Source organism: Callorhinus ursinus, unplaced genomic scaffold (genome assembly GCF_003265705.2).
Source record: "Callorhinus ursinus isolate GAN/ISIS: 27379988/994484 unplaced genomic scaffold, GSC_fseal_2.0 scaffold108, whole genome shotgun sequence".
NCBI lineage: Eukaryota > Metazoa > Chordata > Mammalia > Carnivora > Otariidae > Callorhinus > Callorhinus ursinus.
Genome location: NW_027397170.1, coordinates 734,108 through 752,448, shown reverse-complemented (window position 1 = coordinate 752,448; position 18,341 = coordinate 734,108). Strand labels below are relative to the sequence as shown.

At 52.6% G+C, this 18,341-nt stretch overlaps 3 protein-coding genes across 8 annotated transcripts in view; all 3 read left to right on the top strand.

Annotated features, from left to right (window-relative positions):
* Positions 1–3,004, top strand: part of STAT5B (signal transducer and activator of transcription 5B) — a 111,293-nt gene extending 108,289 nt beyond the window's left edge. For all 5 annotated transcript variants that reach the window (XM_073889542.1, XM_025861788.2, XM_073889541.1 and 2 more), the window contains one exon: positions 389–3,004. In XM_073889542.1, the coding sequence (XP_073745643.1) occupies positions 389–515 (127 nt within the window). In that variant the 3' untranslated portion in view covers positions 516–3,004. The remainder of the gene's footprint in view (positions 1–388) is intronic.
* Positions 3,005–10,051: 7,047 nt separating this feature from the next.
* Positions 10,052–14,449, top strand: GHDC (GH3 domain containing). Of its 2 annotated transcripts, XM_025861957.2 has the most exons (10): positions 10,052–10,157; positions 10,357–10,440; positions 10,628–10,914; positions 11,205–11,326; positions 11,475–11,979; positions 12,382–12,574; positions 12,689–12,760; positions 12,838–12,971; positions 13,347–13,432; positions 13,687–14,449. In XM_025861957.2, the coding sequence occupies exons 3-10, from the start codon at positions 10,641–10,643 to the stop codon at positions 13,903–13,905; spliced, it is 1,605 nt and encodes a 534-aa protein (XP_025717742.2). In that variant the 5' UTR covers positions 10,052–10,157; positions 10,357–10,440; positions 10,628–10,640; the 3' UTR covers positions 13,906–14,449. The 2 variants fall into 2 exon arrangements, with proteins under 2 accessions (XP_025717742.2, XP_025717743.2); XM_025861958.2 differs by lacking the exon at positions 10,357–10,440 and having other exon boundaries at positions 10,059–10,157.
* A 1,919-nt stretch (positions 14,450–16,368) lies between these two features.
* On the top strand, positions 16,369–17,801 carry HCRT (hypocretin neuropeptide precursor). The gene is made up of 2 exons (XM_025861719.2): positions 16,369–16,500; positions 17,314–17,801. Exons 1-2 carry the CDS (start codon positions 16,480–16,482, stop codon positions 17,686–17,688), a joined length of 396 nt encoding a protein of 131 aa, XP_025717504.1. The 5' UTR covers positions 16,369–16,479; the 3' UTR covers positions 17,689–17,801.
* The last annotated feature ends 540 nt before the right edge of the window (positions 17,802–18,341 follow it).

The window sequence follows — 18,341 nt, the reverse complement described above, 5'->3', positions numbered from 1 at the left end:
CATGTACCCGGGTGGGAGAGAGATTCAGCCAGAAGATACTGGTAGTTTAGGGTGGATTTGAGCAAATGTCATCTACTCCCCTCTCCCAAAATGGAGATTTTTCTTGTTCTGTGTAAAGATCAGATGGGCTTTAGATGTGTGGACAGCCAGGGTTAGGGGCAACTGGGGTGGGTATTCTAGTTTGAGGCTGTCTGTCCTGGTAGCAAAGGACTCTACTCTCCACTGTTTAGATCATGAGTGTCTTTTCCCACGAAGCCTAGGCAGCGGGTATAGGCAGTCTTGGGCCATGCACCTGGTGGGGTTTGGGGCTTGGGTTGGTCTCTGTTCCTCATTATTGGGCCTCTGACAACCTTTCCCTTCCCTTCATCTTTTCTCTTTTCCCTCGAAGCCCTGACCCTGTCCTTGACAACGATGGGGACTTTGATCTGGACGACACCATGGATGTGGCACGCCGTGTGGAGGAGCTCTTAGGCCGACCTATGGACAGTCAGTGGATCCCTCACGCGCAGTCGTGACCCCCCGTTCTCCATCTTCAGCTTCTTCGTCCTCGCCAGAGGAGTTACTCTTGTGGATGTTTTAATTCCATGAATCGCTTCTCTTTGGAAACAATAGTCATAATGTGAAGTGTTAATACTAGTTGTGACTGTAGTGTTTCTGTGCATGGTGGCACCAGTGCAGGGAGTGTGTGTGAGTGTGTGTGAGTGTGAGTGTGCGTGTGTGAGTGTGAGTGCGCGCGCGCACGCGAGTGTGTGAGTTTACACATTGGGCTATTTCTCCCCCTTGCTGTGCAGAGTTTAGTCGCAGCATTGGAGCCACAAACAGAGGCTGTGGTTGTTTTAACCTTGTGAAAGGCAGTAGTTCCATGAACCCTGGAACGTGGCCCTGTGTCTGTTCAAGTAAGAGAAGGACAAAGGGAGGAGAAAGCACCTCCGCTCCGTGAGGTTTGTCACTGTGTCTGCCAAGCAACTGATACATAACCGTGACTGTCTCTGCTTTCCTTTGAATTGTAGAAACCGCCTTTTGAAGAAGAAAGCCGTCCTCCCACCTTCCCTCTCCCCCGCCCGTTTTCCTGGATAGGGATGGGTAAAGGGGGGATGTCTGGTGATTGTTGGGGCAAGGGAAGTCGTGGGTTGTCCGATGGGTAGTGGCTTTTTAAATAACCCTTAACCCATCTAACCCATCTGCGTGTCCTCTCCCGCCCCCCTCCTTCCTTCCACTCCGTGGAATTGCCACTCAGCTCTCCGTGTGTAAGCGCGTGCAGACACGTGTGATGAACCGGAGAAGAGGGTCACATACCCACAGCTTACTGTGTTGATGTCCTTTCTATCACGGCCAGAGTGGAAGGCCCAGCCGTGACCCACGGGTGCTGAGGAAGTCGCCTTGCTCCCTGGGGCACCTGCCCTCCGGGCTGCCCATCCTTCTGCTCAAGTGCAGCCACCCCACGGCTCATTGATGGTGGCTGTTTGCACATGGTGGTGTTTTGTTTCTAAATTGAGACTTCTTGTTTTCCTCTTCCCACCCTCATCTGATATCACAGTTCTTTCTTCCTGTGGCAGGTCCTGTGTCGTTCATACCCAAGTCACCTCGCTTCCCTTCACTGTTCACACAGGCTGTCTTGGGGAGGGGGTGGCAGGAACACAGTCTGAACCCAGGGCCAGCATGTTCCACGAGGTCATTGCCCACTTGGTATGGGCTGCCGGGTGTTGGGCATTGGTCATTTGGGGAAATGCAGTCAGTGGGTTTCCTGGGAAGTTTGGTAAGCTGCAAAAACAAAACAAAACAGCTTCAGTATAACGTCCACAGTTTCTTCCGTAGCTTTACATCAGATGGAAGGAATGGGCTGTGGCAGTCAGGTGGGAAGAGGGGCAGCAGATACAGCTTTTGGGGCAGGCCTATAATCCACTCAGCCCTGGCCCCCTCTCCAACAATGACTGCACCCAGGAGAGAATGGCCCTAAAAACCTTATTTTTATACATGTGAGTAAATAAACATATTTTTTTTACAAAAATGACTTCCGAATTCATCAGTGCTTTGATGTTAAAGGAAAATATTCCTCTGTAGTAAATTATTTATTGGAAGATGACTTTTTAAAAGCTGCTGTTTGCCCTGGCTTGGTTTCATACACTGATTTATTTTTCTATGCCAGGCAGTAGAATCTCTCTGCCTCTGAGGAGCAGGCCGACCCCTCCACGATACCAGCATTGACATAGGATGCGGCTAAGCCCTTTAAGCCCTAAGCCCTCAAGATTTGATTAAAATTCCACCCGTGAGGATCAGAGCAGTGGGGAAAGGGGAAAAGGAAGCCGGACTGCTCTCGGACCCTCACCTGCCTGTCCCTCAGGCTTCACCAACGCTGGCCTGTGAGTGCCGTGCTGGGAGTTTAGCAGCCCTGACGGGCGGGGACTGCCACACCGCCAGCCCCATAGCAGACCCAGCCCCCAGGGATGCTGAGGGCAGAGCTTGCCCTTTACAGTTAGCACTGGGGTTGCCGGTACTGAAAAGTAGCTGCCCTGAGTGTAGGGGTCCCGTGCTTGTACAGTTGCTGAGCTGTCCTCAGTTTCCCTGAGGCTGTGCCTATAGATGGGAGAGATTTTTGATTGAAAGGTGTGCTCGCTATCTGCGTTGTATTTTCTCTTTTCTCCCTGTTCCTGCAAATCACAAAAGAGGCAGTGGCAAGTCTTGACCACCTGCCTCTCACTTGCTCCCAGACACACACACACACACACACACACACACACACACACACACACGTCATCAAAATGTTTCGATGTGTGGTATGTGCAGGGTTTTGTAGGGGGGTGGGGAGACTAAAAGTGAATATAACAAAGTGGAAGTATACTTTTTATAATTTTTCTTTTTAAAACTTCGTGAAATTATTTCAGATACATATTTTAGTGTTGAGGCAGATTAGTATATAGCCACCAAAAAAGTATTGTGTACAATTTGGGGCAGTCACAAAATTGTGTATTTTATGTTACAATAAAGGCTTCCTCTGAAGGGACAATACTGAGTTCTGTTTTTTTTTTCCATTAGGTGGTGAGAGAGGGTAGTTTTGATAGGGATATATTTGAAATCATCAGTGTGACTGTGAAAAGCAGAACTAGTTGGGAATTGGCCTCAGAGAGAATGTCTTCAGCTTTGACAGCAGAAGGGGCATTTCTGACCTTCCTATTCGTAAGATGTTTTAAAAATTAGAATGATAGTCTGTATCTCCTGCCTCCTGATTCCACACTCTTCCCGTTAGAAAGCTGATCCCTGGGGCACCTGGGTGGCTCAGTTGGTTAAGCGTCTGCCTTCGACTTGGGCCATGATCCCAGGGTCCTGGCGTTGGGCTCCCTGCTCAGTGGGGAGCCTGCTTCTCCCTCTCCTTCTCCCTCTCCCCCTGCACGTGCTCTCTCTGTCTCAAGTGAATAAACAAAATCTTTAAAAAGAAAGAAAGTTCATCCTTAAACTTCACATTTCAAGTGCCCATCCTGCACCGGGCATGGTATGTGGGACAAGAAATAGTTCTGCCCTCAAGAGGATTATGGCTGGGGAAAGACAGCCACACAACCAATCATGATAGGATATTGGCTCGTGCTGCAATAAAGTTATCCTGAGGCCATTACTGAATACAAGAGAACATGGAGGAAGGGCACCAATTAGCTTGAGCTGACTCCTAAAGAACACATAGGAATTAAGGAGAGGCATTCTGCCAGAGAGACCAGCACAGGCCGCAGCTGGGGATGGAGGAGGGCAGGATATGGCTGGATAAAGGGTAATTCGTGGTTCTCAGCCCAGGCGCGCGTCAGAATCTTCAGGAGGACCGGTTAAAGCACAGATGGCTGGGCTGCACTCCAGAGTTTCCCAGTCAGTAGGCCTGGGGTGGAGCCTGAGAATTTGCCTTCTAACAAGTTCCCAGGTGGTGTGAGGGCAAGGACCACACTTTGAGAACTGGGGGGGGGGGGGGGGTGATGACGCCTAGTGTGCCAGGCTAAGAGTTTAAACTTCACATGAACATAATGGAAGTGAAGAAATCTTACCAGACTTTAAGCAAGGGAATGACCAGAGTTTCATTTTAGGAAATCCTACCATGACAGTGTGTAGGATGGATTGGAGGGAGGCAAAGAAGGAAGCCAGGGATGGCTGTTTCAAGTCTGAGTTGGAGGATATGAGGTTCTACAGATGACAATACCACAGCAGTGGCCCTGAGGCCTAATATGCAGACATAGTGGCTAATGTTGGACAGATTTGGAGTCTAGAATAATTCCAGGTTTCTGGCTCGGGAAGTAATTGATAGAGATCCTCCTCAGTAAGATGAGAAGGGGAAGATGTGGAAGAGCAAGTTGAGAGGAAGGTTGGGTGCAAATCAGGTAAGTTGGAATGTCCAAAGAGACATGTGGTTGTGAAGCCTAAGAATGATCAGGGCTGGAGCGCCTGGGGGGTTAAACGTCCAACTCTTGATTTTGGCTCACGTCATGATCTCCGGGTCATGAGATCAAGCCCGGTGTTGGGCTCTGGGTGGAGCCTGCTTGAGATTCTCTCTGCCTCTGCCCCCCCCACCCCCCGCTCATGCTCTCTCTCTCACTCTCAAATAAAATATTTTTAAATATTTTAGAAGAGATGATCAGGGCTAAGAGATGTGTACGGATGAGGGGAGGGGGGCATGACAGAGAGGCAGGCTGTAAAACAGAACTTCAAATCCTTCAAGGAACTGACTTCATTTGCAAGACAAGTTCAAGTTTAAGGGTATTCTCGAAAACTGGAGGTTGTGGTGAAAGGCAAATGGCAGGAGAACAATAGCTTCATCGGAGATAGAGCCTGAACGGGGCTAGCTAGTGTGCTACAGAGAGATGGGGAAAGAGACAGCTGGGAGGAGCTCACTTGGGGTCAGGACAAATCTCAAACACTGGCCGTGAAACTGTCCCTTCGGAGAAGCCTGAATTTGATTGGATCAGTTTGTGGAGCAATTTACTCCCCAAAGCATTGTTGAAAAATAGATAGCAATCCGCGAACAGTGCGAGTAGCTTAACAGCTGGGTGTGGTCAGGGAAAGAGATCTATGAAAATCACTGTTATGCTAGGGTGACTGTGGGCACACTCAAGTCTGTACCCCCTTACTGAACAATATCAGTTCTGTTTTACAGCCTGCCTCTGTCATGCCCCCCTCCCCTCATCCAGCTTCACACTATGTATGAGGGGTGTGGGAAGTAGATAGACTCTCTAAAATGATCTAGCCACTCACTAAACAATAACAAGCCCTGGAAAATTCACAAATATATGGAAGGTAAACAATATACTCCTAAATAACTAACTGAAAAAGAAGAATTTAAGTTGAAGTAGTCGCACTTCACAATAAGTAAGTCAAAACTTACTACAAAGCAACAGTAATCAACATAGTGTGATACTGGCATAAGGATAGACATATGGATCAGTGGACTAGAATTCAGAGTCCAGAAGGAAACCCATGTGTCTATGGTCAACTGATTTTTTTTTTTTAAGATTTATTTATTTATTTGACAGAGAGACACAGCGAGAGAGGGAACACAAGCAGGGGGAGTGGGAGAGGGAGAAGCAGGCTTCCCGCTGAGCAGGGGGCCTGATGCGGGACTCGATCCCAGGACCCTGGGATCATGACCTGAGCTGAAGGCAGACGCTTAACGACTGAGCCACCCAGGTGCCCCAGGTCAACTGATTTTTGACAAGGGTACCAAGACCATGCAATGGGGAAAGAATAGTCTTCTCAACAAGTAGTCCTGAGACAACTGGATAGCCACATGCCAAAGAATAAAGTTGGAACCAGACATCACATACAAAAATTAACTCAAAATGGATCAGAGGCCTAAATGTAAGAGCTAAAACTATAAAACTCTTAGAAGAAACCATAGAAAGCTTCATGACATTGGATTTGGTAATGATTTCTTGGCCATGACACCATGAGCAACATAAGATAAATTGGACTTCATCAAAGTAAAAACTTTTGTGCATCAAAGACACTGTTAGCAGAGGGAATAGGCACCAAGATTGGGAGAAAATATGTGTAAATCGTATGTCTGATAAGGGATTAATATCCAGAATATATAAAGAACTCTGCAACAACAACTTCTTTTTAAAAAGATTTTATTTATTGGGGCACCTGGGTGGCTCAGTCACTGGGCATCTGCCTTCGGCTCAGGTCATGATCCCGGAGTCCTGGGATCGAGTCCCGCATCGGGCTCCCTGCTCGGCAGGAAGCCTGCTTCTCCCTCTCCCACTCCCCCTGCTTGTGTTCCCTCTCTTGCTGTCTCTTTCTCTCTGTCAAATCTTAAAGATTTTATTTATTTATTTGACAGAGAGAGACACAACAACAACTTTTAAAAGGAAAGGATGTGAACCAACATTTCTCTAAAGATACACAGGTGGACAATAAGCACCCAAGAGACGTTCGGTCAATCATTAGAAATGCAAACCCACAGTGAGATACCACTTCTTACCCATTAGATTGGCCATTATCAAAGCAAAACAAAACAGAACAAAATAACTGGAAGGGGATGTGGAGAAGTTGGAACCTGTGTCCATTGCGGGTAGGCATGTATAATAGTGCAGTCACTGTGAAGATAGCATGGAGATTCCTTGAAAAGTTAGCAGAAAATCACCATGTGATCTGGCACTTCCACTTCTGGGTATATTTTCAAAAGAATTGAAAGCGGAGACTCAAATAGATATTTGTGCATCGGTGTTCATAGCAGCATTATTCGCAATGGCCAAAAAGATGAAAACAACACAAATGTCCATCAGTTCAATAAAAAAAATTTTTAAAAAATGTCCATCAGTGGATGAATGGATAACCTGAATGTGGTCTAGACATAATGGAAGGAAGGAAATTCTGACACATGCTACAACATAGGTGAATCTTGAAGACACTATGCTGAATGAATTAGACAAATGAAATAGAGACAAATATTGCACGGTTTCCCTTATATTAGGTACTGGGAGTAGTCACATTCATAAAGACAGAAAATTGAATCATGGTCATCAGAGGCTGGGGGGAAAGAGGAATGGGGAATTATTGTTTAATGAGTAGAGTTTCAGTTTAGGAAGATGAAAAAGTTCTGGAGATGGATGGTGGTGATGACTGATACGGTTAAAATGGTAAACCTTTTGCATATTTTATCACCATAAAAAATAAAGACCTATATGTAAGAGCTAAGATTATAAAACGATTAGAAAAAACATACAAGTTAATCTTCATGACCCCAGATTTGATGATGGATCCCTAGTTATGACGCCAAAAGCACAAGCAACAAAAGAAAAAGTAGATAATCGCACTTCACCAAGATTGAAAATTTTGTACTTCAAGGGACATTGTCAAGAAAATGAAAAGACAACCCATAGAATGGAAGAAAATATTTGGCAAATCATCTATCTGATGGGGACTTGAATGTAAAATGTATAAAGAACTCTTACAGCTTAATAATAAAAAGACAAATAGAGGCATCTGGTTGGCCCAGTCGGTTAAGTGGCTGCATTCGGCTCAGGTTCATGATCCCAGGGTCTTGGGATTGAGCCCTACATCAGGCTCCCTGCTCGGCAGGAAGCCTGCTTCTCCCTCTCCCACTCCCCCTGCTTGTGTTCCCTCTCTCACTGTCTCTCTGTCAAAAAATAAATAAAATCTTAAAAAAAAAAAAAGAGGGGCACCTGGGTGGCTCAGATGGTTAAACGTCTGTCTTTGGCTCAGGTCATGATCCCAGGGTCCTGGGATGGCGCCCCACATCAGGCTCCCTCCTCGGTGGGAAGCCTGCTTCTCCCTCTCCGTCTGCTGCTCCCCCTGCTGGCGCTCTTTCCCTCTCTCTTTCTCTCAAATAAATAAATAAATCTTTTTTTTTTTTTTTTTAAAGACAAATAGCCCAATAAGAAATGGGTAAGGGATCTGAGAAGACATTTCTTCATAGAGTTATACAAATGGCCAATAGATACATGAAAACATGCTTGATCATTGGTCATCTGGGACCATGCAAATTAAAACAGTCTCAAGGGGTGCCTGGCTGGCTCAGTTGATAGAGCACATGACCCTTGATCTCTAGGTCTTGAGTTCAAGCCCCATGATGGGTGTGGAGCCTATTTAAAAAAAAAAAAACAAAAAAACAGACTCAAGTTACTTCACACCCCACTAGGATGGCTATAATCAAAAAAGTCAGATAATAACAAGTGTCAGCAAGGATGTAGAGAAATCAGAACCCTCATATACTGCTGGTGAGGATGTAAAATGGTGCAGCCACTATGGAAACCAGTTCAGCAGTTCCTTAAGCAGTTAAACAAAGAGTTACTATACGACCCAGCTATTCCATTCATTGGAATGTGATAAATCCCTTGCATTCATTACATTTTCATGCAAGAAAAATAAAAACATATGTCCACAGAAAAACTTGTACACAAATCTCCATAACAGCATTATACATAGTAGCTAGAGAACAGAAATGACCCACATGCCAATCACCTGATGAATGGGTAAATAAATGTGATGTGGCATAGCCATACAATGAAATAGTATTTGGCAATAAAAAGCAATGAACTACTCCTACACAGTACTACATGGAAGAACCTTGAAAACATGCTAAGTGAAAGAAGCCAGATACAAAAGACCACGTTACATGATTCCACTTACATGAAATGTCCAGAATAGGCAAATCTATATAGAGAGAAAGTAGATTTGTGGTTGCTTATGCTGGGGGTGGGGAGGTGGGAAGGGACTGGGGGGGTGTTAGCTAAAGGATATGGGGTTACTTTCAAGGTGATGAAAATGTTATGAAATTGACTGTTGGTGTTACACAGATCTGTGAATATAGCAGAAACCATTGGATTGTCTGCTTTAAACGAGTGACTCATATGGTATGTGAATTATACCTAATAAAGCTGTTTTTCTAAAAAATCAAGTTCAAGACCTAAACAAGAAATAAAAAGGGGTGAGATCAAGGTGGGGCGGCCTGATAGCCAGAGCAGAACTGTGCAAAGGAGCTCCACTGTGAAAGGGAGAGAGAACCCCTGGAAGATGGATGAGGGGTTGACGGGGGGGGGTGGGGTTTAGTGTTCAAGAGCCTGGGTCCAGAGCACAGGAGCCGAGAGGGCTTAACCACAGGCCGCAGATAGAACCTCATTCTAGAGCAGAGGTTCTCAAACTTCACAGTGGGAGGGTAGGTAGGAGCCTAACTGAAGTGGGCACCTTGTTCCAAGTTGCAAAAAGACGTCATGTCATAAAGATGGGAGAAGTTTGTTTTCCCTTGGCATAAAGCCTGTTAGCTAACACCGATGGTGACCCCAATTACCAGGTAAAGTTGGGATGAGCTACATGTGACAGATGGTTCTGTCAAGTCCCCTTCCCTGAGGACTAGTTGTTTATCTTTTTATTTATTTATTTTTTAGATTTATTTATTTGAGAGGGAGAGGGAGAGAGCTCGAGATCAGGGGGAGGGAGAAACAGACTTCCTGTGGAGCAGGGAGGACCCCCCCCCCCCCCGCGCCCCACGTGGGGCTGGATCCCGGGTCTCTGGGATCACGACCTGAGCTGAAGGCAGCTGCTTAAGCCACTGAGCCGCCCAGGCGCCCCTAGTTATTGGACAGGTGTGTAATGGGTTCCAGCGGCTTGGCTAAGTAAGGGAGGGAGATTCTCTTCTGCCTTTGCAATCTCTTAGCCATTGCCTGTGATGTGCATCCCATTCTGGTTTGTGCTTGCTCAATAACAAAAGTGCTTCCTTTCTCTACTACCTTTGTCAGGGAAAGCTCGTAGATCTTTGTGGAGAGGGTTTCTGGATTGGAAGAAAATTTTGTTTTTTAAACAGTTCTCAAGCTTGAATCTGCTCTTCTGGGGTGCGCCCTTCTCCTAACTCAACCTGCTTCATGGCGCTCTTTTCCACGCTCAGCTTTCTCTTCCTTCACCTGCAGTAGTTTGAAGACCACACTTCTGCGGGGAGTTTCCTCCCAGCTGCGGGCTTGGGCTGGCTTCCCGCACGTGAGCCCTTAGGCAAACTGCCCCTTTAAGAGCCCCCCCCACCCCAGCTCCTCCCTCAGGCCCGTGGCCGGATTTCCCCATCCGGGCCCCACCTTTTAAAGCCACGGCTCCATCTTTCTGGCTGGCCGTGTACACAAACCGGAGGACCCAGAGGGCCCTGGGTGCTGAGAGTGGGCACAAGTGGGCTGTGACAGGTGCATGTGGGATGTGGAACCACCGCCCGGGGCTCAGGAGGGACCCGGAGCTGGGACAGGGAGGATCCTGGGATGAAGCAGAGCCACTCACTCGGGAGTGGGCTGGACACGGCGCTCGCTGGGCAGTCTCTGTGTGCCAGGCACCATGTCAGACCCTTTCTGTAGCTTCGGCGGGGCTATTATTATTCCCATTTTACAGATAGGGCAACGGAGCCCAGAGGAGCTAGCTACTTACCCAGGGCCCTACAGCTAACCAAGTGGCAGAGCCAGGGTCTGAACCCAGGTCAGTGGGACTCCAAAGCCTTGATGTCCTCTCCTCTGCGTCACCTGCCTGACGGGTCCTGGCTTCCTCCCAGACTTCCTTTTTCCTTGGTTTCTTGTGTGGCACAGTGGGGTTAAGAGGGGTGGGGAGAAATGGGTTATCCTCTCCTCCCCCCAGTACCAGGACTTGGGTCCCTTCCTCTTCCCAGGAGCTGCTTGGAGATGCTGCTTCTCCTTCTCCTCCTCCTCCTCCTCCTCCTGCTGCTGCTGCTGCCCCTGGACATCCTCCGGCAGCGGCAGCCCCAGGATGCCCGGCTGTCCTGGCGTGCTGGCCTCCAGCGCCGTGTGGCAAGGGGGGCCCTGTGCTGGGCAGCTGCCTGGCAGCAGCGGAGACTAGAGCAGAGCACCCAGCGTGCAGGCCGGAGCCAGCAGCAGGCCCTGAGGTGGTGTCTGCAAGGAGCCCAAAGGCCCCGCGGTCCCCTCTGGAGGACCACAGGTGTGTTTCCAAGGGTCTGGGGAGGCAGCCCAAGCAGAAAAGCCACAGGAAATCAGATTCCAGAACCTGAGGACTTCCCTTCTCCCCCTCTACTGCCAGCCCAGAGGGGCCCAACACAAAGACCCTACCCAGGCTCAGGGTTGTTCAAGATGCATGTTCCATTCCTGGGCCCCAGTAGCCTTGCCCCAGGCCTATGCTGGGTTCCTTCCTCAAGGGTCTTACCAATCTTGCCTGAAACTCTTGGGCAACTTTGGCTTCAAGACAAGTTTATGATGTCTTTGGGGCTACAGATACAAACACCTTCCGGAACCATCTCCCTCTGACCAAGGCCAGCCAGGCCCAGGAGGAAGAAAGTGGAGGGCAGCTCCTGCCCCCTATGTCAACCCAGTACTACGGGGAGGCCTCCCTGCAGGTAAACTGAGAAGGCTGGAGTCTAGCTCCACCAGAGACCCCTGCTTGCAGCCCCACCCTCCCATTGGGGTGGGCAAAGAACCCCCAACCTGGGGGCTCAGAGACTGGCTCAGGCCCAGGGCCGACACCCTCTCTCGTCTCCCCCCCAGGCCACCTTGCTGGGTCTGGCAGCCCTAAGCAAGGCCTACCCAGAAGTGCTGGCTCCAGGAGGCATTGCCTGTGTGACCCCTACATCCCCCTGGCCTCGCCCTCTCCCCTGGCCTTGGCACGCCCTGGGCCAGGTTGTTAGGGCCCCTGGGGCCAAGCACCCTGGGGCCCTGCTGCTAGAGGCACTGAGGTCCCCAGGGCTGCGAGCACTGGAAGCTGGGACAGCCACCGAACTCCTGGATGTCTTTTCGGGCCTGGAGGCCGATGGCGAAGAGCTGGCTGAAGCAATGGCTGCCGGGAACCCAGGGCCGCCTCTCCCCAGGAGGGCGGCGGAGCTGCGGGAGGCCCTAGAGCTGGGGCCCCGAGGACTGGCCCTCCGACTCTGGCCAAAGCTACAGGTGGTGGTGACTCTGGACGCAGGAGGCCAGGCAGAGGCTGTGGCTGCCCTGGGGGCCTTGTGGTGCCAAGGGCTAGCCTTCTTCTCGCCCGCTTACGCCGCCTCTGGAGGTCAGCAGGACTCAGGGCCAGTGAGCTGGGGGCAGGGGTCAGAGGCCACACAGCTAGCTGCCAAGTAGTGAGCCCTACACAGTCACCTCATTTAACGCCCCCAACAGCAGCAGCTCCATTTTACATGTGCAGAAACTGAGGCTCGTGGAGGTTACGAGGCTTGCACAGATTCACCCAGCACCAGCATTTACCCAAGGGTCTGCCGCCCCCAGAACCACTGCCTCTTCCCAATCAGGGCTTTAGAGGCAGTGCACAGAGCCTGCAGGAGCTGGGAAGGAGGGGTGGAAGGGCAGCAGTGGGATCAGTTGCTCAGAGAATCGGGGCCTGGGGTCGAGGGTGAGGGGCTGTTCCCTAGCAGAAAGCAACAGCACCACCAGTGGAAGGGCTGCTTGCTCCCCACAGGGGTCGTGGGCCTGAACCTATGGCCAGAGCAACCCCGTGGGCCCTACCTTCTGCCCCCTGGAGCTCCTTTTATCGAGCTGCTCCCAGTCAAGGAAGGAGCCCAAGAAGAGGCTGCCTCTACTGTCCTGCTGGCCGAGGCCCAGAAGGGCGAGGAGTACGAGCTGGTGCTGACCAACCACACCGGCCTCACCAGGTGATCACCTGCTGACTCCCAGGTCACCTCAGGCCCTCTGTGACCCTACTGAGGGCCAGGGACATGAGCTAATGGGCCCTTGGGCTAAGCTCACCACCACCACTACCTTGTCAGGTGCCGCCTGGGTGACGTGGTACAGGTGGTTGGTGCCTACAATCAGTGTCCAGTCGTCAGGTTCGTCTGCAGGTAGGTGACCCCCCAGGGGAGCTTAGGGGCTGTCCTTGTGCCCTAGGCCCTTCTGCCTCTCCCTTCCTCCTCCCCAGGCTGGGCCAGGCCCTGAATGTGCGGGGAGAAGACATTCAAGAGGACGTGTTTTCTGAGGCCCTGGGCCGGGCCGTAGGGCAGTGGCCAGGGGCCAAACTGTTAGACCATAGTTGTGTGGAGAGCAGCATTCTGGGTAAGCTTCTCCATCAGCTCCTGCCCCTCCCCCCCCCGTTCTTGAGTTGGCTGCACCCCCCCGCCCATACCATACCCATCCTGAAGGAAGAACTCTAGGAAAGAGGTAAGACCCCGCCTCTTCTGCTCCTCACAAAAGTCCTTCCCCATGTCTAACTCCCATCCCTCCTGCTGCAGTCTGTCCCCCTTTCCTTTCCTCACCTGTTTCATAGCAACAGTTAGGCTTTGGCTTCCTCCCCATTTACCCCCCTCTCTGCCAAGAAATTGCTTTTCTCCCGTGAACCTCGGAGTGGGGTAGGACAGGCCGGGGCACAGACATTGGTGTTGGAAGCTGTCCTGTTCACAAAAGTATGTGTGCCTGGGGGTTTGTCTACAGATTCCTCCGAGGGCTCTGCTCCCCACTATGAGGTGTTTGTGGCACTAAGGGGGCTGAGGAACCTGTCAGAGGAAAACCGAGACAAGGTAAACAAGACAGGGACAGGATGTGACTCCATGTCCCCTTCACTCTGCATGCCCCCAGGTGCCCGGGGCACAGCGCAGGGATGGGGAGGGGTGGGGCGGGAGGAAAAACTCCCTGGGGGCTCGGGGAGGGGGGAGATGAGGCCCACGGACACATGCATATGCATGAAACGCCTCTCATGCACATGCTGACATCATCAGGTGCCCCACATCCACAGAGCCACACCCCAGCCTCACGCAGGCCGTTCTGTTCCCAGCTTGACCACTGCCTTCAGGAAGTCTCCCCCCGCTACAAGTCCCTGCGGTTCCGGGGCAGCGTGGGCCCTGCCAGAGTTCACCTGGTGGGGCATGGGGCCTTCAGAGAACTCCGGGCCGCCCTTGCAGCCTGCCCCTCATCCCCCTTTCCTCCCGAGATGCTCCGGGTCCTCAGGCACAGGCATCTGGCCCAGTGTCTGCAGAGGAGGGTGTTGTCCTGAGCTGAGGCCTGCCCACTGGCCCATCCCCCTTCATAGGCCACCTCGCTCTTTCCTCTGAGGCCTCTCTGGATGAGAACCCTTGGCCAGGGTCTTTGACTCTGTTACCTGACAGTGGCTCATCAGAGCTGCCAGGCCCTAGGGAGGTCCAACCTAGTCAGCCCATGCTGAGCAGCTGACGTCAGCAGACGCCTGCAGGGGCCTGCCTGGAGCCCCGTGGCCCCCTCCGGAGGACACTGCTAGAGTTCCCGAACATGCCGATGCTCCCGTGTCATCCAGCCCAGTGCACTGTGCAGGCTGCAAGTGTTGGCAGTTAATGCTCTTGGAAGCCACCCTCTGTCTACAAGAAACAGGAGTTGGAGAAAAAGACCCCAGCATCATTGTCCCTCAGTGCGACAATTCTGAAGTGTATTCTGCTCCAGTTGCCCACAGTGATAACCCTCTCAATAACACAGTTCTTACTGGTTTTCCTTCCTTCCATCCCTCCGATCCCCACTCCCTTATCTGCTTTCTAGGATCATCTCCCAAATAAACCTCTTGCACCAGATTCTTGACTCAGGGCCTGCTTATGGAGAAACTGTAATAGTCCCATTTGCTCTGTTTCTGCGCTGCCTGGCTCCCCCTCCACCTTCAGCTCTGGATACCAGGGCTCTCCCCCCACTCCCCACTCCAGGTTGGGGTAGGCCCCGAGTGTGTGTGCACCTCTTTCCACTCCAAGCTGATCCAAAATGTGGAAGGACTGCTCTCTAACTTCCCTTGCCCTGGCTTAGCACAGGTCCCTGTCTGGCCCAACACCCACAGATCACTTTCTTTTTTTTTTTTTTTTTTAAAGATTTTATTTATATATTTAACTGACAGAGAGAGAGAGACAGTGAGAGAGGGAACACAAGCAGGGGGAGTGGGAGAGGGAGAAGCAGGCTTCCCGCAGAGCAGGGAGCCCGATGTGGGGCTTGATCCCAGGACCCTGGGATCATGACCTGAGCCGAAGGCAGTCGCTTAACCAACTGAGCCACCCAGGCGCCCCCACAAATCACTTTCCTGGGTAGGGGCTGTATTGCAAAATCATGAAGTATCCCAACAGGGAGCAATCCCAGAGACCATGTGGCTTAACTGTCCATCTTACCCATGGGGAAACTGAAGCTTCATGAGGCTGTGAGGCTCACCCAAGGCCCCACAGCTCCTCCTAAGTAACATGGCCTAGTTCCCGATCAGTTGCTAAGTCTCCAATTCTGTCTCTGAATTACTTCAGAGATTACCCCATCCAAGCCACCCAGCCCCCCATCAGCCCCACGACTCCTTCCTGCTAAAACCTCCCATAGCTCTCCAGTGCCCACAGGATCGAGACCAATCAGCTGAGCCTGTAAGACCCTTTGACCCACCCTGGTCCTCACTTATCTGTCCAGCCACCTCTCCCCTATGAGGGAAGCCACAACTATGACAATCACACCCTACTATCCCGCATGAGCTAAGCACTGTCACCTCCAAGTCTTTGCTCAACTTGTGCCTCCTGTGGAATGCCTTCTCCCTAAACTTACCTGATGGAAATCCACTTTGCATGCCAGGCCTTTTTGGGGTCCTTTCTCCCACTGAGCTATCATTATGCCGGGTTGCCTCCCCACCTGGACTTTGGAGCTCCAGGAAAACTGGGCCAGGTCCAATGCACACTGGTCCTCCAGGGCCCAGTGTAGGGCCTCGCAAGGAGCAGGTGCTCAACAGACATTCCCCGTATCCAAGAGAGACTCTGGTTCCGAGCTGGCACAGTCCTTCCCAGGGTGGCTCGCTCTTGGCGACTCCATCCCCCACTCCAGGCAGCCTGACCAGGAAGGAAACTGGGCAGGTCAGAGGACAGCACCAGGTTTCGCTGCTTTCTTCCCCCTGCCCAGGCTCAATTTCCAAGATTTTCCACCTTGGAGGTTGGTGGAAGGAGCAGAGGGACAGAGAGAGCGGGGTGGGGCGGGGCGGGGGGTGGGGGGGGGAGAAGGGAGAGATGGCTAAGAAGTCTTTTCCATGAAGGAAGAGGGCTGAGGAGCCTGGCAGACCCCAGGGACAGCAACAAGGAGCAGAAGGGGGAGGCCTGCTGCCTGCCTGCCCTCCCCCCACCGCACACACCATGTGGGGTGTGGGGCTTACAGCTGCCTTCTCTCCTGCCCTAATTAGCAGCTGCCCACCCCCCTCATTGTCCCAGGCCAGCGCCCCAGCCAAGGCCTCCTTTGTGCTCCCAGATTCCTGGGTGCAAGGTGGCCTCATTAGTGCCAGGAGACCGGCCCATCTCCAGGGAGCAGGCGGATGGACAAAGGGGACACCAGGGGCACAATGATCAAACTCCCGCTTCTGAGAGCCTTGGCGGCCATTCTTTGGGTCCAACCTGGAGACGGCCCCCCTGCAGGAGGCTAATCTTAGACTTGCCTTTGTCTGGCCCCAGAGTGGACGCAAGTACCCGTCTGTCCCCCACCACGTCAGAGCACTATAAACCCCAGGCTCTTGACTGGGGTCACAGTCAACGGCCTCAGAGTTCCTGGCTATTCCAGACCACTGCAGACACCTTTCCTGGCTACCCCACTCTGAGCTTCAGACACCATGAGCCTTCCCTCTACAAAGGTAAAGACCCAGGGAGAGAGGGGTGACTCATCATACCAGATGGGCAATGAGAATGCTTGCTCCGTGGGGTTGGCGGGGGCTGGAAAGAAGGCTGAGGTGTCTGCTCTTGGTCTTTTTCCATGTGGGCTCTGAGGCAGGGGACTGGGTGGAGCCTTGGCGCAGAGCCGGCCTGGGCTAGCACAGGACTGAGCACCTTCTCCTGAGACCTCGGGGGGCTGTGTTTGCACCTGTCTCGTGTCCCTCTCCTGAAACCTGCCCTGTAGGAATTATTTAATACCCGTTCACAAGGGATGAAGTTGTGTCCCCTGAGAGGGTAGGAAACAGGTCCGAAGCGACAGAGTGCAATTTCCCTGGCAAGGGAGCAGGCTGACAAGACTGCCAGCCCTTGGAACCTGCCAGCCCTTGATTCGCACGTGTTTGTTCGGGGAGGGACTATACAGGGCCTCTGTTTCCCTGAGTGAACAAACTTCTGGTGCAGACAGGCTCACACACCCTGTTTTCAGGTGGAGTGGTAAGCGCTTTAATGGGGGTACGAGGGACTAAGGGTACCCAGAAAAGAGGGATTCACCCTGCCCAGGGGGGCCTCAAAGGGCTTCCTGGAGGAGATGCTGTGCTGAGGCTTGAGCAGGTAAAGGAGCCAGAGACGAGCCCTCCTACAGAAGCAGCATTGCGCAGCGGCCGGGAAACCCGCGGACCGCGAGGCAGGCGCGCAGGCGGGGAGAGGCGCGGAGCCAGCTGGGCGGGGCCTGGGCGTAGGGGCTGGAGACGGGCGCGGCGGGAAGACCCCCAGCGCCTGGCCTCGTGTCTCCCTAGGTCCCCTGGGCCGCCGTGACGCTGCTGCTGCTGCTGGTGCTGCCGCCCGCGCTGCTGTCGCCCGGGGCGGCCGCGCAGCCCCTGCCGGATTGCTGCCGCCAGAAGACGTGCTCCTGCCGCCTCTACGAGCTGCTGCACGGCGCAGGCAACCACGCGGCCGGCATCCTCACCCTGGGCAAGCGGCGGCCCGGGCCCCCCGGCCTTCAGGGCCGGCTGCAGCGCCTCCTGCAGGCCAGCGGCAACCATGCGGCCGGCATCCTGACCATGGGCCGCCGCGCAGGCGCAGAGCCAGCGCCGCGGCCCTGCCTCGGGCGCCGGTGTCCCGCGGCCGCTGCCGCCCCCTCTGCAGCGCCTGGAGGGCGGTCCGGAGTCTGAGCCTTTGATCTTGCCCTGTTCTGGCCCTGCCCTCTCCTCGTTGTCCGCCCGGTGTCAGCCCTCAGAAAAAGGGCAATAAAGACGAGTCTCTTAATGTGGCCGGTCTCTGTTCTGTGTGGTCGCATCCCATCCTGCAGGGGGCGTGAGAGTCCTTCGAACTATAAAGAGCCCGAGCGCCTTAGAAGCCTGGCGCTGGGGCACTTCGGCTCTGGCGTCTTCGAACTCGAAACACAGAGCCAAGGAATCGTGAGAGGAGGCCCCGTGGCACGGAGAGAACATGTGCATGCTTGGAGGGGAGGATGGGGGACAGACACGTCTCTCTTGATGCTCTGCTAGTCATTCTGTATCTCGGCCTTTACAGACAGACAGGGAAGGGAGGGAGAGCAAGGAAGGTTGCACAGAGGAGCGGAGTCTGGCAGGGACCGGATAGGAGCCAAGCTTGCCCAAAAGGGCAAGAATATAAGGTTCCACATGAATCTTCCAGAATGGCTGCTGCATGGGGGTTGACGGTGTGGGGAGCGGTGGGGCGTCGGAGGGGGAGACTGTCAGGTTCCTGCAGCCTGGATTTTGAAGGCCCTCGCAAATCATCAAGCTTTACATTTCATTTTGTACGTACCTGGGAGTCAGGAGAAGTTCTTAATCAGAGATGGGGC

Excerpts from the sequence above, each read along its gene's own strand:
- GHDC (XM_025861957.2), top strand. The coding sequence starts at position 10,641 with ATGCTGCTTCTCCTTCTCCTCCTCCTCCTCCTCCTCCTGCTGCTGCTG. Across the intron at positions 11,980-12,381 it reads CGCTTACGCCGCCTCTGGAG|GGGTCGTGGGCCTGAACCTA; the intron begins GTCAGCAGGACT and ends TGCTCCCCACAG. Across the intron at positions 12,761-12,837 it reads GTCGTCAGGTTCGTCTGCAG|GCTGGGCCAGGCCCTGAATG; the intron begins GTAGGTGACCCC and ends CCTCCTCCCCAG.
- HCRT (XM_025861719.2), top strand. The coding sequence starts at position 16,480 with ATGAGCCTTCCCTCTACAAAG. Across the intron at positions 16,501-17,313 it reads TGAGCCTTCCCTCTACAAAG|GTCCCCTGGGCCGCCGTGAC; the intron begins GTAAAGACCCAG and ends GTGTCTCCCTAG.